This window comes from Dreissena polymorpha, chromosome 1, assembly GCF_020536995.1.
Source record: "Dreissena polymorpha isolate Duluth1 chromosome 1, UMN_Dpol_1.0, whole genome shotgun sequence".
NCBI lineage: Eukaryota > Metazoa > Mollusca > Bivalvia > Myida > Dreissenidae > Dreissena > Dreissena polymorpha.
Window position 1 is genome coordinate 45037513 of NC_068355.1, and position 23972 is coordinate 45061484.

Consider the following 23972-nt stretch of genomic DNA (forward strand, 5'->3'; position numbering starts at 1 on the left):
TGTAAACCAAAACGGCGTCACCACGGCCAAACGGTCTTCAAACAAAACCGTCACAAACTAAAACGGCCTCACCAGAGCCAAACGGTCTAAATCGGTTTTTAAACAAAAGGTCACAAACCAAAAAGGTCTCACAATGGCCAAACGGTCTTCAAACAAAATGGTCACTAATCAAAACGTCCTTACCACGGCCAAACGGTCTTACATCGGCCAACGGTCCTCAAACAATGGCCAAACGGTCTTCAAACAAAACTGTCACAAACCAAAACGGCCTCACCACGGTCAATCGATCTTCAAACAAAACGGTCCAACAACGGCCAATCGGTCTTTAAACAAAAAGGTCACAAAAAAGGTCTCACAATGGCCAAACGGTCCTTAAACAAAACGGTCACAAACTTAAACAGTCTCGCATCGGCCAACGGTCCTCAAACAACGGCCAAACGGTCTTTAAACAAAACGGTCACAAACCAAAACGGTCTCACAATGGCCAAACAGTCTTTAAACAAAACGGTGCAAACCAAAACGGCGTCACCACGGCCAAATGGTCTAAAAACAAAATGAGTGAATAATAAAATAGAATAGAAGGCCAAGCAGTCTTCAAACAAAACGGTCTCACAATGGTCAAACGGTCCTCAAACAAATCGGTCTCACAATGGCCAAACGGTCTTCAAACAAAACGGTCACAAACCAAAACGGCCTCACCACGGCCAAATGGTCTAAAAACAAAATCAGTGAGTAATTGGAAAAAAAACTAAAAAAATGGGAATATTTGGGAAAACTAAAGATGGAATAATTGGGAAAACAAAAAAATGTCAATAGTTGGGGAAAAGACATCATGGGATAATTGGGAAAAAGACAACATGAGAATAATTGGGAAAAGCAGGAAAAATGGCAATAATTGGGGAAAACAAACATGTGAAAAATTGCGAAAAAAAGGGGAATAATTGGGAAAACAATCAGTGAATAATAGAACGAGTGAATAATAGAATCAGTGAATATTTGGGAAAACCAAAAAAAGCAATAATTGGGGAAAAAAACATGTGAAAAAATAAGTAAAGAAAATAGGAATAATTGAGAGATTTAAAAAACAAAAATAATTGGGAAAAAGACAAGAGGGAATATTTGTTAAACCTAAAAAATGGGAATAATTGGTACACCTAAAAAATGAGCACAATTGGTAATAATAAAATGGGAATAATTGGGAAATAAACAAATGACAATCAAAAAATGGGAATAATTGGGAAAGAGACAAATGGGAATAATTGGGAAAACAAAAAAATGGGAATAATTGGGAAAACAATTTTTTTGTCTATTTCCCACTTATAGCCATTTGTCTTTTTCCCAATTATTCCCATTCAGTTTTCCCAATTATGCCCATGAAGTCTCTTTCCCAATTATTCCCATATTTTTGGGTTCCCAATTATTCCTATTTTAGGTTTCCCAATTATTCCCATTTTTTGTTTTCCCAATTATACCCATTTTTTGTTTTCCCAATTTTTTCCCATTTTTTGTTTCCCAATTTTTTCCCATTTTTTGTTTCCCAATTAGTACCATTTTTGGTTTTCCCAATTATTCCCATTTTTTTGATTTCTCAATTATTCCATTTTTTTGTTTTTCCAATTACTCCTATTTTTTAAGTATCCCAATTATTCCCATTTTTTTTTGTTTCCCAATTATTCCCATTTTTTGTTTTCCTAATTATTCCCATTTTTTTGGGGTTCCCAATTATTCCCATTTGTCTCTTTCCCAATTATTCCCATTTGTCTATTTCCCAATTATTATTTTTTGTTTTTCTAATTATTCCCATTTTTTTTTGTTTTCCCAATTATTCCCATTTTTTTGTTTCCCAATTATTTCCATTTTTGGTTTTCCCAATTATTCCCATTTTTTTTTGTTTAATCACTTATTCCATTTTTTGTGTTTTTCCAATTGTTCCTATTTTGTAAGTTTCCCAATTATTCCCATTTTTTTTGGTTTCCCAATTATTCCCATTTTTTGTTTCCCCAATTATTCCCATTTTTGGGGGTTCCCAATTATTCCCATTTTTTGGTTTCACAATTATTCCCATTTGTCTCTTTCCCAATTATTCCCATTTTTTGTTTTCCCAATTATTCCCATTTTTTTGTTTTTCCAATTATTCCCATTTTTTTTGGTTTCCCAATTATTCCCATTTTTTGTTTCCCTAATTATTCCCGTTTTTGGGGGTTCCCAATTATTCCCATTTTTTGGTTTCCCAATTATTCCCATTTGTCTCTTTCCCAATTATTTCCATTTGTCTATTTCCCAATTATTATTTTTTGTTTTCCCAATTATTCCCTTTTTTTTTTTGGTTTTCCCAATTATTCCCATTTTTTTTTGTTTAATCACTTATTCCATTTTTTGTGTTTTTCCAATTGTTCCTATTTTGTAAGTTTCCCAATTATTCCCATTTTTTTTGGTTTCCCAATTATTCCCATTTTTTGTTTCCCTAATTATTCCCATTTTTGGGGGTTCCCAATTATTCCCATTTTTTGGTTTCACAATTATTCCCATTTGTCTCTTTCCCAATTATTCCCATTTTTTGTTTTCCCAATTATTCCCATTTTTTGTTTTCCCAATTATTCCCATTTTTTTTTTTCCAATTATTCCCATTTTTTTTGTTTTCCCAATTATTCCCATTTTTTGTTTCCCTAATTATTCCCGTTTTTGGGGGTTCCCAATTATTCCCATTTTTTGGTTTCCCAATTATTCCCCTTTTTTGTTTTCCCAATTATTCCCATTTTTTTGTTTTTCCAATTATTCCCATTTTTTTTGGTTTCCCAATTATTCCCATTTTTGGGGGTTCCCAATTATTCCCATTTTTTGGTTTCGCAATCATTCCCATTTGTCTCTTTCCCAATTATTGCCATTTTTTGTTTTCCCAATTATTCCCATTTTTTTGTTTTTCCAATTATTCCCATTTTTTGGTTTTCCAATTATTTCCATTTTTGGTTTCCCCAATTATTCCCACTTATTTATTTTCCCTAATTATTCCTATTTTTTTGGTTTCCCAATTATTCCCATTTTTTGTTTGCCCAATTATTCCCATTTTTTGGTTTGCCCAATTATTCCCATTTTTTTGTTTTCCTAATTATTCCTATTTTTGTTTTTCAAATTATTCCCATTTTTTAGTTTTCCCAATTATTCCCTTTTTTTTTTGGTTTCCCAATTATTTCCATTTTTGGTTTTCCCAATTATTCCCACTTATTTATTTTCCCTAATTATTCCTATTTTTTTGGTTTCCAAATTATTCCCATTTTTTGTTTTCCCAATTATTCCCATTTTTTTTGTTTTCCCAATTATTCCCATTTTTTTTGTTTCCCAATTATTTCCATTTTTGTTTTTCCAATTGTTCCCATTTTTTTTGTTTAATCAATTATTCCATTTTTTTTGTTTTTCCAATTATTCCTATTTTATAAGTTTCCCAATTATTCCCATTTTTTTGGTTTCCCAATTATTCCCATTTTTTTGTTTTCCTAATTATTCCCAATTTTTCTCTTTCCCAATTATTCCCATTTATTTGGTTTATTCACTTATTCTATTATTCACTCATTTTGTTTTTAGACCATTTGGCCGCGGTGAGGCCGTTTTGGTTTGTGACCGTTTTGTTTGAAGACCGTTTGGCCATTGTGAGACCGTTTTGTTTGAGGACCGTTTTGTTTAAAGACCGTTTGGCCGTTGTTTGAGGACCGTTGGCCAACCATCTGGCCCGCTTGGGAGGGGAGAGAAAGCAGAAGCAGGGATGAGAGAGTAAGACAAGACGGACCTACCGTAGAACCAGCAATTTGGCCCACTTGGGAAGGTAGAGAAGGCAGACACAGGAAGAAGATTCGCTGACTGTAAAACCAACCATCTGGCCGGCTTGAGAGGGGAGAGAAGGTGGAAGCAAGGAGAGAAAAAGACAAGACCGGCCGATGATAGAACCAACTAAGGGAGTTAAGGCAGAAGAAAGGATGAGAGCAAGAAAAGATGGGCTGACGGTAGATCAGGCATGATTGGTGGGAAGATGATTGCAGAAGAAAAGACAGACCAATCATGAGGGGCCCCAGGGAGAGAAGTGAAGGCAAAATCGAGGAGAGGATAAAACAAAACAGGACTGATGGTAGACCAACCATAACGCCCCCCTCTTTGATAGTGAGGGCGCAAGCAATGATGATAGCAGAAGACAAGATGGGCCCGATTGGAAGGGAGTGGTCGGAAGCCAGGATAAGAAGCAGAAAACATGACTGGCCAGACTGTAGACCTGACCGATGGGATAGTGAGGGCCAAAGCGAGGATGAGAGTAGAAGACGAGTGAAGACTGTCGATAGAACGAATCATCAGGCAGGCTCTTGAGGGAAGTGAAGTCAGAAGTGAGGATAAAGGAAGTGGGTTGTGATGGGCAGGAATCTGGCAATTCATGCGAAAAACAAAAGTCTTACCGGAAATAAGGTCTCATAACTAATACAATTTTCCGGACTTGACCAGCTTTTATAAGACCTAATTCTTCTTTACCCAAACACAAGAAAATACCATTGATAGAGTTTATTTTTATTATTATGACATCCACAATATTTAACACTTTTAAATACAATAAAAATAAAAACAACTGTTTCATGAAAACATGGTAACAAAATTAACACTTTTAAATACAATAAAAATAAAAACAACTGTTTCATGAAACCATGGTAACAAAATTATCTTCAAAAAAGATTTTCAGGCCACGATGTTACTTATGGTTGGTGTTGATGAAAGATCAAATGTTAAATCAATAAGATCAAAAATAACTAAAGCCTTTTTCTTGGCAATTCTAAGCTGCATCAAACGCAAATCAATAACTGGGTGTTAAATGAAAATAGATGAAAACATATGTCAACTGGCTAGAATCATCCTTACTGGTCTGAAATATTTATATGAACGTTCTTCTGTTTTAGTTGTTTTTTTACATTACAAGTAATAGTAAACGGCAAAATAAAACAATAGTACATTCAAAGTGATGATCAAGATGGCGACGTCTGGTCCAAAACAGGTATTTTTCGCTGTTGTTTACCCTTTGTTACTTTTGTTTACTAGTATTTTTTAAATTCTGTTCAATCTCCAGCCGTATCACAAATAAAGTGATATGATGCTGTCCCGCCTGTCCAGAAATCTTGCTCAGTTAAGGGTCATTGGTTTAAAAACATGTTCTTATATTAATTGACAACATAATATCTAAATTTATTATGAAAATAATAGTTCATGTGCTTATTAAAACATAAATTTCTGATTAAATCAGTGAAGAACTGTCCGATTGTATTTCAAAACAAACATAACTCACCTCATTTTCAAACTATCACAGTGTAATCTTGCACACTTGGTGTAATGACATCATTTAGGCAAAATTTTAGACATATGGTGTCCAATTGGGGACAAAAATCAATCCAGAAACTTATTTTAATAATCAGTTTGTAAAACCATTTTAATTTAATGTGGATTTCTAGTGCAGTTTTGTTGATGATGGTGGTGGCATTCTGTTGACTGTAGCAAAACAATAACAAATTTAAATGATTGATTTCTAGCGTGAAAAAAATGTTTTTGCATTACAGGTTTAATTTTACCCCTAATCATGCTACGATAGTTTTAATACAGAAAATATCAAAACTGGGCGATTGCGCATGCGGAGATCATATCAAATGTGGTTTGACAGAATGGCAGGAAATGAAGACAATGTTGTCTGATGCGATTTTCAATGGCCAAAAATACCATAACTGATTGGATATTGTGCAATGGAATGCTAATTTACACGTCAAATTTATTAATTCTTAACATAAATTATGAAAACGCTAAAGACTGCAGGGAATTTGTAATTCATTTCGAATTTATCGTAAGTAGGTCAGTGTTAACAAAACATGTACAATGTATAGGGGTGACGCAACCAGTGTTAAAATGTAATGATCACATTTTATTTTGCATGGAATATGTACCTTTTAAATCTGTTAATTCTTAAAAATGTGAAATGCCAACTTTCATCACAAAAGCAAACCATTCGTCATCGCAACCGCCCGAGTGCGCAAGATTACCGGACGGGCAAGATTAGCGGAATTAACTGTACGCGTTTATTTGCGATTAATACTCTGTTTTCTTTACTTCGATAGATTTTTAAACTTTAAAATAAAACAGATTCGAACAGCTTTTTTTGCTGGTGATGTAACAAACTCCAAGCATGATTCTTAAAATCACTGCTCTCGCTTAGAAAATTCAAAGAGAGTGAAGTCAAGATATAACAGCAATATTAATCGCAAATAAATGCGTATCACTTTCTTTCTGATACGGCTGGAGATTGAACAGAATGTCAAAAAAAAAACACAAAACAAGGGGGCCTGAAAGGCCCAAAGTCGCTCACCTGAGATAAAAAGAAATGACCTGTTCTTTGCAGCCCAAAATATCAATGGAACAAATGTTCTAACCAAGTTTCATGAAGTATGAACAACAAATGGCCCCTTGGCGGCCATGTTTTTTTAACAGACCTGAACCATTTTTTAACTCTTCCAATATATGTCCAAATTTCATGAAGATTGGGCAAAAAATGTGTCTTCTAGACTGTTTACGTTTCCACTATATACATATAAAGAAAAACTGCCCCACTCCCTGGTGGCCATGTTTTTTCAATGATCACGACCATTTTCAAACTCGTCCAAGACATCCACATAACTAATGTTTTGACAAAATTTCATAATGATTAGGCAAAAAATGTGACTTCTAGTGTTCACAAGCTTTTTTACCATATAAATATAAGGAAAAAGACCTACCCATGGCGGCCATGTTTTTTTACCGTTGCAAACCATTATCGAACTCAACTGTCGTATCCAAGTGTGGTAGTGCGGTCTCCTTCCTTTACGCAAATGAACTGGTCACAGGACGGTTCAATTTATGTAACTTTGTGAGCACTTATGTAATTCGGAAATATTTATTTCACGAACGCTTATTTCCGGTCAGGATGATACCACTGACTGGTTGTAATTCAATTAAAGAAAGGCGCCCAGCCAGAGACGCCTGAATACACTCAAAGAATCTATTTATAAGTGAAAACCAAAGCAGCTTTAACAAAAATAACTTACTTTTATTCCAAGAACTTCAAAAATGAAGAACAATGACAGAGAATTAAGAAAAGATACATGCCAAGTCTAAGGAATCTAAGTATCGTTACAAAAATTAACAACATGCAGCAAATACGTTAATGAATGTAAAAAGAAGTTCACAATCTACATGAAAAAAACTGATATAAATTTTAGTTACTGTAAGTCTAGAAAGTGCTTCAAAAAACTAGTTTACAAAATAGGTCTAACTTAATCTAAAGAACAATATTTATGGAGATTAGGAAACTTCAGAAAATCAAATGTAAAAATAAGAAGAATTTACTAAAGTTATTGAAATAAAATAGAGTCTTTCTAATTTAGAAAATACCAAATAAAAATAATCTAAATAAGAATAATTTAGAAAATAATGCCAGAATGTCTTGATGCTGGTGTTAAAATAATTTAGAGTTTAATTATTTCAAAATTCCAACCCTTTTCAAGAGCTGTTACCTTTTCAAGAAAGCATCAAGGTGATTAAATCAGCCAAACAGCTTATTTTATACAGTTCAGAAGAGACCACTGGCAGAGTAGTATATTTTCCCTCAGTATCAATGATCAATATCTTCCCAAATTCCAGAAATGAACTAAATAGATTACTGAACCAGGTTAAACAAGGGAGATAAATACTGCAAAAGCATGTATATGTTGTCTTTCTTTTAGATATCTCTTAGTTGATAGGCTTATCATAAGTGCTAATGGCTGAAACAGTTATGTTAATTATGAAAAGTCTGTGTTATGAAAAATTACATAATACAGTTAATGTTACATAATAATGACATAATAAAAACAAACTTTACTACACAGGAAACAAATGTTCTTACCAAATTTCATATAGAGTGTTAACAAGATTTTACATATAGCCATATAAGGAAAAACTTGATAGTTTTGAAACAGATATCACAATATGAATAGGCGCTACCCGGAGTGTGTTTTTTTAAACCAATCTCCCATGAGAGTCTCTTTCATGGAGCCATTCCCATTGAGCATTGTTTTTCACACCACTTTCAAGTTCTTTTGTGTTGTACCCCGGAGGCAAATACATGATTTGATCGTGTTGTTTTTGGTTTCGCAAGTAAATTTATTTTGACTTGTCCGCCGTATTTTTTTCAAGAGATAAGATTTCGTTTTGTTACGTCGATTTCCATTGGTTGACCGATTTAAGAAAACCAATCAAAATGCTTTTTTGAAAACAGAGTCAGATTCCCGATTAACTTCGAGTAATTCCGTGCGGTAAACCATTTTGTAATATATAACTTCCATATCCACAACATATACACAATCCCCGAGTAAACATATCTATACGACCTAAATAACCTACATTCACTAATTCCCTAAGTATTGTACAAGTTGAGAACGAGGTTGTGACGTCACAACTGGTAATACAACCTGGTTTGTCATGTGACTACTATTTCATAGACAAAGGAATCGTAAATTATCAGCAGATTTCGCCAGAATATTCTAATAAGGTGATGTCATGCGTGGAGGGTCTTTTGGCTTGCATCCGTACCCGATTCCTTTTGCGGGCGGTTATTTCGGCTCATAGCCGTTACTGTTTTGATATTAAATCCGTAATCCGTAATATATGAAAGTGTTGTTCCAGATTAGCCTAAGCAGTTTACACAGGCTAAGGGACGACTTTTTCCCTCTTCTTAATAACAATCCAGTTAAGGCAGAGGCTAATCTTTGAGGACACTACTCTGTCCACACAGGTTAATCTTGGATGACACTTAAGCCACATGCATCAATGCTCAATTCTATTGCTTACACTGGAGGACGTGGCTGCTGCCAATAGAGGCAGGAGGCCGCCACAAGAAGTGATGAGGTTATCAGCCAGCTGGGAGATCATGTGAGTCACGTTCACCACATAGATGTTGTTCTCACTCGCATTCACAAAGTCTATCACCGGCTTAATTGTGTGGCTGAAAGGGAAGAGATATTCAGTTCTAGTAAAAGTTTTAATCTGATGAGGAACATTTTCATACAAATCAATAATGCAATATAATAGCGTTTTTTTTTAAATAGAAAATCAATGTATCTATGAAGTTTCATTATCCTAGGCTTTATTATTCTTGAGTAATTTTACTATTTCGAGTCACTGTGACCTTTACCTTTACCTGTGACCTGAAAATCAATAGGGGTCATCTGCCAGTCATAATCAATGTACTTATGAAGTTTCATGATCCTAGGCGTAAGCATTCTTGAGTTATCATTCGGAAACCATTTTAGATATTGCAAAACTTTAACAAAGTTTTGGACAAACACAATTTATGAATCACTGTGACCTTGACCTTTGACCTAGTGACCTGAAAATCAATAGGGGTCATCTGCCAGCCATGATCAATGTACCTATGAAGTTTCATGATCCTAGTATGGTTCAAACAGAAGTCTCAAACCTAAATTCAAGCACTTTTCAAGGCCAAATTTTAATTTCCAAGGCCGAGAACTGTATGTTAGTTTCCTTTAAAAAATGCATTTTCCATTTGCTTGGATTGTTCTTTCTTTTTAAGCTTTCATCAAAAGACACCAAGTATGGTCCACTTATAGAACTATCAAGTAAAGTTTTGAAATGTTCAGCTAGCCCCAAAACGGCCACATATGCTGTCTTGCGGTCTCCGCAAGAAAATTTCTTTGCTATGGTACTGTCATGGAATATAACCTGAAATAACTTAGTAATGTTTTTTTGGAATTGAAGGATTGATGTGTGCAAACAGTATGCAATACCCACAATACTTCCACTTTCAACATATCATTTTTTGTAACAAATTTATCTATGGATGTCTGCGAGTTTGATACTGCTGCTGATGGTTGCAAAGGTCCTGGATTTGAATATCTTCTATCTGAACACTCTATGTGGCTGTGTCTTCCTGGCTCAACACAGATGGGCTGTTGTTGTTTATGTCTGTTTTAGATTTAACAGTTTTAACAATAGTACCTTCCTGTTTCACAAAAAAACATCGCAGGAACCCTGTTTGCTTCTCAATTTCATGTTTTTTGTGGGTTTCCCCTTTCTTATGGCTTTTCAAAGCGCATTCCCCCGCTTGAGAGGAGAGAGAAGACAGAAACAGGGAGAAGAGTGTAAGACAAGACGGAACTATGGTAGAACCAACCATCTGGCCCGCTTGGGAGGGGAGAGAAGGCGGAAGCAGGGAGAAGAGTGTAAGACAAGACGGACCTATGGTAGAACCAACCATCTGGCCCGCTTTAAAGGAGAAAGAAGGCTGAAACAGGGAGAAGAGTGTAAGACAAGACAGACCTATGGTAGAACAAACCATCTGGCCCGCTTGGGAGGGGAGTGAAGGCCGAAGCAAGGATGAGAGTAAGACTAGACAGACCGACAGAAGAACCAACCATCTGGCCCGACAAGGAGGGGAGAGAAGGCGTAAGTAATAATAAGGCGAGTGAAGACGGAAGTGAGGATAAGGGAAGTGGGTTGTGGTGGGCAGGAAGGCGCTGAACATGGACAGGCATGTTCTCCACATGTGTTGCTAACCTGGCTGTGGTCGTTCATTAGATACAGGATAAGACTCTCTGCTGAGCCCTGAAACAGCAAAGACATGCATATCCCACTGGAGCGCTGAAACAGCAAAGACATGCATATCACACTGGAGCCATGAAACAGCAAAGACATGCATATCACACTGGAGCCCTGAAACAGCAAGGTCAGGACATGCATATCACACTGGAGCCCTGAACCAGCAAGGACATGCATATCACACTAGGGAATATCAGTCAAATAAAGTTATGTTTGTTGAACATAGTTGTAGCAAGTGAATGTAGCACGAATGCAAATTAAACAAGGGCTGTTTGTAAAACATGCATGCCCCCCCATATGGCAGCAGCAATTGTAGTGGCAGCAATTGTGTGAATACGTTTTTTATCACTGTGATCTTGACCTTTGACGTAGTGACCTGAAAATCAATAGGGGTCATCTGCCGGTCATGATCAAGTCATGTACCTATGAAGTTTCATGATCCTAGGCCTAATTATTCTTCAGTTATCACCAGGAAACCATTTAACTGTTTGGAGTCACTGTGACCTTGACCTTTGTCCTGACAATAAATAGGGGTCATTTGCCAGTCATGATCAATGTACCTATGAAGTTTTGTGATACTAGGCATAAGCATTCTTGAGTTATCATCCAGAAGCCATTTTACTATTTCGAGACATTGACCTAGTGACCTGAAAATCAAAAGGGGTCATTTTCCAGTCATGATCAATATACCTATGGGTACCCAGGAATGTAACCACCGTGGTTTAAAACGACGATTCCCCATCGCTGCGTTTTCACACACGAAAATTGATCACAATGAAGAACCTCTGACGTTACGTACACAAAATCTGTGACAAGAACACATAACGTTTCGTACTCATTAGTGTACGAAACTTACATTTTGTACTCAACATTTTGCGGGAAGGAATTTATGATAAATTTTCATAATATTTCCCTTAAGAACGATTTAAGTATTATAATTAAAGCGATGATAAAGGTAATTTTGAGCAGAAATGAACATTTTCAAGGATTTTTTACATGAAATAAGCACTTTTTCAAGGCCAACCTTTGTTCAAGGGCTTTTCAAGCCTAGGACTCGTTTTCAAGCACTTATCAAGCCCTGTGCGAACCCTGTCCTAGGCGTAAGCATTCTTGAGTTATCATCCGGAAACCATTTTACTGTTTCGAGTCACTGTGACCTTGACCTTTGACCTGAAAATAAATAGGGGTCATTTGCCAGTCATGATCAATGTACTTATGAAGTTTCATGATCCTAGGCCTAAGCATTCTTGAGTTATTGTCCAGAAACCATTTTACTATTTTGAGTCACTGTGACCCTGACCTTTGACCTAGTGACCTGAAAATCAATAAGGGTCATCTGCCAGTCATGATCAATGTACTTATGAAGTTTCATGATCCTAGGCCTAAGGGTTCTTGAGTTATCATCCCGAAACCATCTGGTGGACGGACGGACGGACCGAGCTACCTACGGCCGGACATGAGCAAATCAATATAACCCCTCTTCTTCGAAGGGGGGCAAAAAATTAAAAAAAAGAGCACCACATAACGGGTGCCACGCTCGGATGCAGGTACATTTTTGAAGAAATGAAAACTTGTTGTTGTTTTTTTCTTTTCTTTTTTAGAGGTCACAGTGACCTTGACCTTTGACCTAGTGACCCAAATATGGGTGTGGCGTGTAGAACTTATCAAGGTGCAGCTACATATGAAGTTTCAAAGTTGTAGGTGGAAGCACTTTGAGTTTAGAGTCAATGTTCAAAACCTTAAAAAAATGTTAAGGTTTTAGCACAACACAGACACAACACGACACAACGAGCTGGCTATGACAATACCTCGAGTTTTCTCCGAAAACAGCCGAGCTAAAAACAAGAGATGTTTTTGTCAAAAACACAATGCCCCCTTTTGCGCCACTTTGAAGCCATATATTTGAATTTTGACCTTGAGGGATAACCTTGACCTTCACTCAAGATGTGCAGCTCCATGCGAGCCAAATATCTTCAATATTGCAAAAGTTATGACCAAGGTTAAAGTTTTGGGGCACACACATACAACGAATGAATGAATGAATTTATGACTGACAGACAGGCCAAAAACAATATAACCCTGATCATTCAATTCGAGGGCATACAAATAAGAAGATAAGCCTGTACAAATTGCATAGGCTTATGTGGGACAATACTTTTCAGAGAATGTGAGCAGCATGTGAGGAATATACTGGTCTTCAAGATCACAGAAGAAATGCTGAAACAATGAAAAGTCACTAACAACTTACTAACATTAAAATATTAAGCACTATAATCAAACTGATAACTCTTGGTGCAATACACCCCAATCCAGTCAATTTTATAAAGCATATTAACTAGACCTTTCTTAGAAACAGCAGATTGATAACTCCCTTCAAAATTCTAGCCTACCAAAATCTTGTATTATCAATACCTTTGACAAGAGTGTTCTCTTAGTAAAAATAGTTTTTACTATACTGTAAGCAACTCATTTTTAATTATTTAATTTAATGTTTAGTTTCAACCTCATTATTCATGCTCAACTACCATTCAAACTTTAGGCATATTGAGACATCTCATTAATAGATAACAAGAGGCCCATGAGGGCCTGAATAGCTCTACTGGTATAAACACTGTGCAAGTTTGGAAAGAATAAGATGGAAACTGTGTACTTAATTGCGCAAACAAGGAGAATCTTCTCAAATTCAAGGGGAGATTATTGTGTACTTATATCTTCGATACTGCTCATATTCAATAGGGTTCAAGTCCTTATTGATATAAAGATACTGTGCAAATTTGGAAATAATGGGATGAAAACTCTGGAATAAATTGCGTAAACAAGCAGATTTCAAAATTTTCTCATATTCAAGGGGAAATCATTCTGGACTTATTGCTTCGATATTGCTCTTTTTAAAAAAGGGTTTGAGTCTTCATTGATACAAAGACACGGTGCAAGTTTGCAAAGAATTGTATGAAAATTATGGACTTTATCACATAAACAAGACGCCCATGAGGGCCTGAATAGCTCTACTGGTATAAACACTGTGCAAGTTTGAAAAGAATAAGATGGAAACTGTGTACTTAATCGCGCAAACAAGGAGAATTTTCTCAAATTAAAGGGGAGATTATTGTGAACTTATTTCTCGGATCCTGCTCATATTCAATAGGGTTCAAGTCCTCATTGATATAAAGATACTGTGCAAACTTGGAAATAATTGGATGAAAACTGTGGAATAATTTGCATGAACAAGCGGGATTTCAAAATTTTCTCATATTCAACGGGAAGTCATTCTGGACTTATTGCTTCGATATTGCTCTTTTTAAACAAGGGCTGTTTGTAAATCATGCATGCCCCCCATATGGGCTGTCAGTTGTAGTGGCAGCCATTGAGTGAATACGTTTTTGTCACTGTGACCTTGACCTTTGATCTAGTGACTTGAAAATCAAAAGGGGTCATCTGATAGTCATGATGAATGTACCTATGAAGTTTCATGATCCTAGGCCTAATTATTCTTGATTTATCATCAGCAAACCATTTTACTGTTTCGAGTCACTGTGACCTTGACCTTTGACCAAGTGACCTGAAAATAAATCGGGGTCATCTGCCAGTCATGATCAATGTACCTATCAAGTTTTGTGATCCTAGGCATAAGCATTCTTGAGTTATCATCAGGAAACCATTTTACTGTTTCGTGACACTGTGACCTTTACCTTTGACTTGGTGACCTGTAAAATCAATAAGGGTCATCTGCCAGTCATTATCAATGTACCTATGAAGTTTCATGATCCAAGGCGTTAGCATTCTTGAGTTATCACCCTGAAACCATTTTACTGTTTCGAGTCACTGTGACCTTGACCTTTGACCTAGTGACCTGAAAATCAATACGGGTCATCTGCCAGTCATGATCAATGTTCCTATGAAGTTTCATGATCCAAGGCGTAAGCATTCTTGAGTTATCATCCGGAAACCATTTTACTGTTTCGGGTCACTCTTACCTTGACCTTTTCTTACCTTGATATTTGACCTAGTGACCTGAAAATCTGTAAGGGTCATCTGCCCGTTATGATCAATGTACCTATGAAGATTCATGATCCTAGGCCTAAGCATTCTTGAGTTATCATCCGGAAACCATTTTACTATTTCAAGTCACTGCGACCTTGACCTCTGACATAGTGGCCTGAAAATCAATAGGGGTCATCTGCCAATCATGATTAATGTACCTATGAAGTTTCATTTCCTTGGCCTAAGCATTCTTGAGTTATCATCCGGAAACCATCTGGTGGACAGACCGACCGACATGTGCAAAACAATATACCCCCTCTTCTTCGAAGGGGGGGGGGGGGGGGGGGGGGGGGGGGAGGGGCATAAAAAGGGTTTGAGTCCTAATTGATACAAAGACATAATTCAATGGGAGATAAATCTTGACTTATAACTCCGATATTGCTCATTTTAAATAGGGTTTGACTCATCATTCAAATAAAGACACTGTGCGAGTTGGAAAATGATAGGATGAAAACTGTGGACAAACAAGCCTTATTTCACAATTTTCTCAATTCAAGGGGGTGATTAACCTGGACTTTTTACTCTGATGTAACCCATTTTCAATAGGATTCGAGTCCTCATTAATATAGAGACACTGAACAAGTTTGAAAAGAATTGGATGAAAACTGTCGACTTTATCGCGTCAACAAGAAAAAGTCTAATGCACGGACAGACGACGGAAACCAAGCCATGACATAAGTTCTTCAGGCCTTTGGCCAGTAGAGCAAAAACCAAAACTTTTTTCTGAAGACAAGTTCTTGAACCCAGGACCTTGTAACATCCTATCCACTACGATGTGAAAAACATTTTATGTTTGTTTCTTAACCATATTGCAACCAGCAAATAGGAATGTACTTTATAGACCGGTCTCTCGCAAATACTTTTTCCCCCTCATTGTGTGGAAAAAAGAGTAAAGAATGTTTTCAACAAGAGCTGTCACCATAGGATGACATATGCCACCTATAAACGCTTTGATAGAAGTTGTAGCATTTTTGAAACCTAAAGGTAGATTTCGAAACCTAAACGCGGACTCTAAGTTCAAGGTCAAGGACACAGGGGTAAAAATTTGTGTGAGTTTGGAAAGGCCTTGTCTATATAAACATGCATACCAAACATGAAGGTTATATCTCAAGGGACATAGAAGTAATGAGCATTTTTTGAAACCTAAACACAGAATTTGAAACCTAAACGCGGACCCTAAGTTCAAGGTCAAGGTCACAGGGGTCAAAATTTGTGTGCATAAGGAAAGGCCTTGTCCATATACATATGAATACCAAATATGAAGGCTTTATCTCAAGGGACATAGAAGTTATGAGTATTTTTTGAAACCTAAACGCAGATTTCAAAACCTAAACGGGGACCCTAACTTTAAGGTAAAGGTCACAGGGGTAAAAAAATGTGTGCGTATGGAAAGGCCTTGTCCATATACACATGCATACCAAATATGAAGGTTATATCTCAAGGGACATAAAAGTTATGAGCATTTTTCGAAACCTAAACGCAGATTTCGAAATCTAAATGCAGACCCTAAGTTGAAGGTCAAGGTCACAGGGGTAAAAAATATTGTGTGTATGGAAAGACCTTGTCCATATACACATGCATACCAAATATGAAGGTTATATCTCAAGGAACATAGAAGTTGTGAACATTTTTCTTAACCTAAACGCAAAGAGTGACGGAAAGACGGACAGACAGACAGACGGACAGTCCGATCACTATATGCCCCCTTTTCTTCGCAAGGGGCCATAAAAATGTAAAAAAATGAGTTGCAAACGGAAACCACTCCATGACATAAGCTCTTCAGGCCTTCGGCCAGTAGAGCTAACAAGAGCATCACATAGAGGTGCCACGCTCGGCTGCGAAAGCTTGTCAGAATTTTTTTTTTTTTTTTTTAGAGGTCACAGTGACCTTGCCCTTTGACCTAGTGACCCAAAATGTGTGTGGTGTGTAGAAGTCATCAAGGTGCATGTACATAATTATTAAGTTTCCAAGTTGTAGGTTGACGCACTATGATGTTGAGGCAAAGTTAAAGTTTTATATTAGAGGTCACAGTGACCTTGACCTTTGACCTAGTGACCCAAAAATAGGTGTGGCATGTAGAACTCATCAAGGTGCATGTACATATGAAGTTTGATAGTTGTAGGTGGAAGCACTGTGATGTTAGAGGCAAAGTAAAAGTTTTATATTAGAGGTCACAGTGACCTTGACCTTTGACCTAGTGACCCAAAAATGGGTGTGGCATGTAAAAGTCATCAAGGTGCAGGTACATATGAAGTTTCAAAGTTGTAGGTGGAAGCACTGTTAGAGGCTAAGTTTTATATTTGAGGTCACAGTGACCTTGACCTTTGACCTAGTGACCCAAAAATGGGTGTGGCGTGTAGAACTCATCAAGGTGCATGTACATATGAAGTTTCAAAGTTGTAGGTGGAAGCACTTTAATTTTAGAGCCAATGCAAAGGTTTTAGCATGACGGCTGATAGTGAGGAGGCCAATACCTTGGGTTTTCTTCGAAAATAGCCGAGCTAAAAATTGTGGAAAATGGCCATTCTCTAAGAAGAAAAAAGAGGGCCATGATAACCCTGAATCGCTCACCTGACTAACCTTGCCACATCAACTAAAATTCTATCAGCCCATATTCAATCCCAAGCCAGATTTCATTAATTAATACATTCTGAAAAATTTCATAAAGACATGATGAAAACTGTGACCTCTTTCATCTACACAAGGTTTTACTAGCCCGGTGACCTAATTTTTGACCCCAGATGACCCATATACGATCAGGGCTTCCCTGGCCCAAAAATTTCTATAGCCAACATTTTAGCCAAATGTAATTTTTGTAGCAAAATTTTAGAAACTGTAGCCAAAGTTTTAGCAAAACATTATGAACCACCTGTTGTAAGTCTAGACTAAGGGGTGTAACAGAAGAAACTACAAAACAAAGCTTTAATATGTTTATTACTATAATCATCATGTGTGCATAACAAAAATAAACAGTTTACAACAAACCATTTATAGAAGTACATACATCATAACTCAAGCACATGTTCATAAAATAAGCATATGATATTAAGTAATATTATATTACATGAGCACATGATATTCTGAACATACATTTTAGCAGAAGGCCATAATCCACATCATGTGTGCATAACAAAAAACAACAGTACAACAAAACATTAATAGATACATAACTCAAGCACATGTTCATAAAAAAAGCACAGGATAAATTTACATTACATGAGCACATAATATCCTGAACATACATTTTAGCAGAAGGCCATAATCCGCCTCAACTTCAATCCAGCCAAAATCTTGAAAGCACGTTTGAAATCAAACTTTTCGATTGGTGGGCTGTCTATGGACAAAATCAACAAGTTCTCCAAGTTTTCAATTTTAATTGAATTTCTGAGATGTTGAATGTCCATTCCATTTCTACCAAGCAAATTAACTACATTCTCATATATGCTCTCTGCATTTGATCTTTGAAGTTCAGCTATTCCAAACTCATCAGTTTCCAAAAGTCTAACATAGGTCACTAAAATTTGCTTCACTGAAATGTCTGTACTCTCATCAATCACGATAATGTACTTGCATGATGTCTGTATCTTCTGGAAAAGATCATTCCTCAGAACTTAAACAAAATCAAATTTTATCAATCAATTTAAAACAATCAAATTTGTTTAAAAGATGTTTTATTTATTTTTTTACCTGCAAGACACGCAATCTGTTCAGGTCTGGAACCAGCGATGATGCGAGAGTATGTTGTGCAGCAAAGTACACATTAGTCATAGCCGACACAACAGTCGCTTCACTTTTGGATATTGCTGCAGCCTGCGCAGCTGTCATTGATGTTTTCAGACTTCAAGCTTGTGAGGCCTCCTAAATTTCAAAACAAAAAGCTCATTTTGAAAAGGGTCAATATATATTTATTATGAACATAACAAAAAAAATTGTCATTGTTAATATATTATTAAAAATATAAAAAATGTTCATGTATATTCATTTTAATATTGATTGTCATTCTTTTTTATTACCTTTCAATTTTTCGTGTTTTGAAATGTTGTCTTTTTTCAACATACTACACCCAAAGTGAATGAATTTGATTTTTGAAACTGTATGCATATTTTGCAATCCATCTTCTTTTGATTTTGCATTATAGTCTAACCACTTGAATTCCGAAAGCCAAACATCTTTGAATGATCTTTTATTAGATTTGATTTTTTTTTTAGACCGTGTCATTAGATTCGTCAGTGTAAAGGACGCTTATTGCCTATGGTCGCCATAATGGCAGTCGCAATATCCGACACTTTCGCCGAAAATGTCAAGGGTTTTATACCCGCTCATCTATCGTCATTCACAATTGTAACACATTAAGCCTTTAATCATTACAAACATTACGAACTTCTCGAAATTAAAATTAATTATAAACTTCTTTACTTACGTTCATTGTGTGACTAAGTTGATAAACGGCTTTTACTCAAATTGATTGAAATTGGCAGCAATCTTTAATGTTTAATCAGATGCAGACAATACCAAACTTCCAGATTGGTGTCAGACATTCGGTCTGACGGATTGACAAATTCTGTCAGACCGGATGAGTGTTTGTCAGACCATACAAAAAGAGAGAAAACACAAAATGAAATGATGGTTACACATAGTATTTATTTATATCATAATGACATATATCAAGTATGTACTATCTAGTAATATCATAAAACAAGTATGTTACTATATATTACTAGATATTATCAGATATCGGAATAGAGATTGGAATTCAAATAATTGATTATCTTCTTCTCATTGTCTCCTTCCTCCTGAACATCTGAACAGTAATCACTCTTGTCATCTTTACAGTATTGATAATTGATTTGTTGAGTTTCTGCGTCAAAGTCTACGACATTGTCAGGTTCAGCAGTCTCCTGCTCATCTGAGGTACCTTTCAATAAAATATGATCAATCACTGGAGTCTTGTCAAAATTTGTTTGCCAATATTCTCAATACAATAGTACCAGGTACCAGGTAATACTTTGGTAAGAAACCTCAGCATATTAGACAAATCTCACAATACAAAATATAAAGACAATAAAATTAGTTGTAAAATAATCTTTTGGAAAGAAGACAACAATATTTTGGAAATGAAATCATCTGAAAACAATTAAACGTCAACGTTATTTTCGCTTCGCAATGCTGTATACATTGAAGACAATTGACCTCTAACATATGCGAGCACCTTGCTGCATGGTCGCTGCTCTCGCATTTTGAGAATTGACATGCACATATGAGCGTGGAACTAGTACTTTATAAATATCAGTTTGAAATGTCCAGACGCTGTCAGGGAATATACCGAGTTGCAACAGTTTGTATTTCAGATACATGGGAACACACTCTGCAAATTCCGTCTCTACGTTATACAGAATATGTTACGAATATAGTATCGTGTGATCTGAGTTATTTCGGAAAATAAGGCGTATGACCAAACATGTGCGAGCTATTCTTATTGGAGGACACAAATACATGTTTTGATGGCAAATATTGGAATCCCAGGGAATGGGAGCATCAGACAATGATATTTAAGATATTTATTATATTTTTTGAAGTCGGACATTTTGGTCCGACAGAATTGCAAAATCGATCGGACCTTGTCATAATCTGTCAGATATGTCCGTCGGTCTGACGAAGTTTGGTATTGTCTGCAGATGTAATTGTTAATTTAAGCAGATAAGATGTACAATTACACCATTGTTTTGTTTTCACACCAGTCATTTTCCTTTGTCTCGATGACCGGTTCTGACCGGTGTTAATGCCGACTGTGTATCAATTTTTCGGGTCAATAACATGGCGATGTATTGAAGCACAGTCTACAGCTGAAAGAGTTTATTATCTGGGACGGCATTTGTCAGTAAAAATCGTTATTATTTTATTCGCTGAATTTGCTAAATTTTCGCCATTGGCGAATCTGGCGCACGGCAGCAGGAGCCCTGTAACGATTCAAAATCAGTTATTATCAGGATAAACATTCTGACCATATTTCATTAAGATTGGATGAAAACTATGACCTCTATTGTCTACACAAGGTTTTTCTATTATTTGACCTAATGACCTAGTTTTTGACCCCAGATGACCCAAATACAATCCCAACCCAGATTTTATCAAGATAACCATTCTGACCAAATTTCATAAAGATTGGATGAAAACTGTGACCTCTATTGTCTACACAAGGTTTTTCTATTATTTGACCTAGTGACCTAGTTTTTGGCCCCAGATGACCCAAATACAATCCCAACCCAGATTTCATCAAGATAAACATTCTGACCAAATTTTAGAAAGATTGGATGAAAACTGTGACCTCTACTGTCTACACAAACAAATTGTTGACAGACACACACATGCACGCATGCAGGCACATACGGACGGCGGACATCACATGGTCACATAAGCTCACCATGTCACTTCGTGACAGGTGAGCTAAAAAAGCCCTGCTGTATTCTACAGCTGGCACCCACCTGTCTGTTGAAGGCCTTGAGCAGGTTGATGGACTTGCCACACACAAAGATGCACACTGTCATCTATCAGGTCTGTGGCTAGGGTGTAGCCGTGAGTCCAGTAGTGCTTGTCTGTAGGCAACAAGAAAAAAATAGACTTAAAGATGCGTCGCCATGATTTAATTGATATGATGTCTGCCTAGCAACCCGAAGGTCACGGGTTCCATCCCCACTGAGGGAGCGTTCTTTAGATCTCCACCAAAACACCAAGTACTGGTTCTAGGCCCAGGAAACAGACTTGAGAGCCTTCAAAAGGCCTGAGGCTTTCAATGTAATAGAGCTAAAATAATTAGGTTTAACTAATCTAAACAACCATTGCAAAAATTCCACTATAGACCATAGATAGAATTATAACCTTTGGAATTACATGTACTATGGTTCTTCAAAAGTTGTATATTTTATGTTAATCATAATCAGACAAAATGCAACAGAACCAGCCATAATGCAAGATGTTCTCTTCAAAATAGCGATAAACAAGATATTTTTTTGTTAGAAACACTATGTTCTCTTCAAAATAGCGATAAACAAGATATTTTTTTGTTAGAAACACTATGTCCCATTCTGCACCTCTTTGAAGCTATATATTTGACCTTTGACCTTGAAGGATGACCTTGACCTTTCACCACTCAAAATGTGCAGCTCCATGAGATACACATGCATTCCAAATATGAAGTTGCCATCTTTAATATTGCAAAAGTTATGGCAAAATGGTAAAGTTAGAGCAAACAAACACACAAACCAACCAACCAACCAACAGACAGGGTAAAAACAATATGTCCCCCACTATAGTGGTGGGGAACATAAACAAGAGCTGTCAGAGGACAGTGCGCTCGACTATTCGAGTGCTTGACATTATAACGTAAGCCATCATGTTCATATTCAATAATTTATTAGACGATCTTTCAAAAATATAACAAGGAAAAAAAATTAAAAAATTGGGGGGGGGGGGGGGTTGAGAGGGGGTATAATGTGGGGTGTGGTCATTTATTAGACAATCTTTCAAAAATAAAAAAAAGGAAAAAATAATAATTTTGGGAGGAGGGGGGGGAGGGGAGGGTAGGGGCGGGTGAGAGGGGGGTATAATGTGGGGGGGGGGGGGGGGTAATTTATTAGATGATGTTTAAAAAAAAACAAGGGACAAAATTGTCACAAAACCAGGTTTTCATTGTGAAAAAAAAAATCTGATAAAGGGAGAAAACTCAAACTGAACTTTTGAAATGAACAAACAAAATTAACCCCCTTTGTAAGTTTGTTTTTAAAAAAAATATATTTTTAGTCGTGGCGACCTTGACACTGGAGATATTGACGTGATTCTTTCGTGCGACACACCGTCCCATGATGGTGAACACATGGGCCAAATGATTTTAAAATCTTACAATGAATGACATAGTTATGGCCAGGACAAGCTCATTTATGGCCTTTTTTGACCTTTGAACTCAAAGTGTGACCTTGACCTTGGAGATATCGACGTAATTATTTCGCGCGACACACCGTCCAATGATGGTGAACAAATGTGCCAAATGATTTTAAAATCTGACAATGAACGACATAGTTATGGCCCGGACAAGCTAGTTCCGCCTGCCCGCCAGCCCGCCCGCCCGCATTCGCCAATCTAATAACCAGTTTTTTCCTTCGGAAAACCTGGTCAAAAATTGGTGGGGGTGAGAGGGGGGTGAAAGGGGGGTATAATGTGGGGTGGGGTAATTTATTAGATGATAAAAAAAAATATGGGGGGGGAGGTTGGGGGGATGGAAGGGATTCTGGGTAGGGGCGTGGGGTATTGTTTGGGTGGAATCCATTGTGGTATTCAGGTAAGTGTTGTTTTGTCAAAGTAATAATAAAATGTGATCATAAATAAAGAAGTTATGGCAATTTAAGCAAAATTTTCAATTATCTAAGTTTAAAAGGGGCCATAATTATGTCAAATGCTTGATACAGTGGCCTGCTCTTGTTTATAGGTTGGGGTCATGTTGGTTAACAAGAATGCAACATATAAAAGCAATATGTCAAAGGATATAGGAAATATTTGGGGTAGTACGCAAACTTTAACATAGATTTATCAATAATATGCATATTCTAAGTATAAAAGGGGCAATAATTAAGATAAAATGCTTGATAGAGTTGTCTACTCTTGTTTATAGGTTGGGGTGATTTTGGTAAACAAGTATGCAAAATATGAAAGCAATATGTCAAGGGACAATGCAAATAAATGGGGTAGTACGAAAACTTTAACATTTGCTGCATATTCTAAGTGGAAAAGGGGCCATAATTATGACAAAATGCTTGATAGAGTTGTCTGCTGTTGTTTATAGGTTGGGGTCATGTTGGTAAACAAGTATGCAAAGTATGAAGCAATATGTCAAGGGACAATGAAAATAATTGGGGTAGTACGAAAAATTATACATTTGCACGCTAACGGCACATCATGGAACGGACTGCCAACCCCGGGGTGAGTAGGATAGCTCAACTTTATATATTTAATATATAAAAGTCTAGCTAAAAATCCTTAATGCCAATTAATAAGAATTACACTCAAATAACATACATACACATTTTTTTAGCTAAGATGGAAAAAGTGTGTTCATCTGAAATCATACAATGTTTGCAGCCCCACAATAAGAAAGATAATATTATAAGATACAAGCAGACATATCTGAACCGGACCTACAAATCCTTCCATAGTTTTTTATTGATTTTTTGTATAAATGTGCTCAGGGAAAAAAGGTCTTAATGATTGATTTTTGTGCAAAGTGTTGTCACAGATTAGCG

At 36.6% G+C, this 23972-nt stretch overlaps 3 protein-coding genes across 3 annotated transcripts in view; 1 reads left to right on the plus strand and 2 right to left on the minus strand.

Annotated features, from left to right (window-relative positions):
• The window catches only part of LOC127865074 (E3 ubiquitin-protein ligase UBR4-like), a 171075-nt gene that overhangs the window by 53530 nt on the left and 93573 nt on the right, over positions 1 to 23972 (plus strand).
• The window catches only part of LOC127871123 (uncharacterized), a 138274-nt gene continuing 118826 nt past the window's right edge, over positions 4525 to 23972 (minus strand). Inside the window, exon 7 of the mRNA XM_052413858.1 lies at positions 4525 to 8495. The gene's annotated coding sequence lies outside the window, so the exon portion shown is untranslated. The remainder of the gene's footprint in view (positions 8496 to 23972) is intronic.
• The window catches only part of LOC127865114 (gamma-tubulin complex component 6-like), a 28630-nt gene continuing 9182 nt past the window's right edge, over positions 4525 to 23972 (minus strand). The window contains exons 4-6 of one of the 2 annotated variants that reach the window (XM_052405023.1): positions 21165 to 21275; positions 10600 to 10647; positions 4525 to 9028 (exon numbers count right to left, since the gene is read on the minus strand). In XM_052405023.1, the coding sequence (XP_052260983.1) occupies positions 9009 to 9028; positions 10600 to 10647; positions 21165 to 21275 (179 nt within the window). In that variant the 3' untranslated portion in view covers positions 4525 to 9008. Of the gene's footprint in view, positions 9029 to 10599; positions 10684 to 21164; positions 21276 to 23972 lie in introns of both variants that reach the window. The other variant, XM_052405022.1, reaches the window with a different exon arrangement.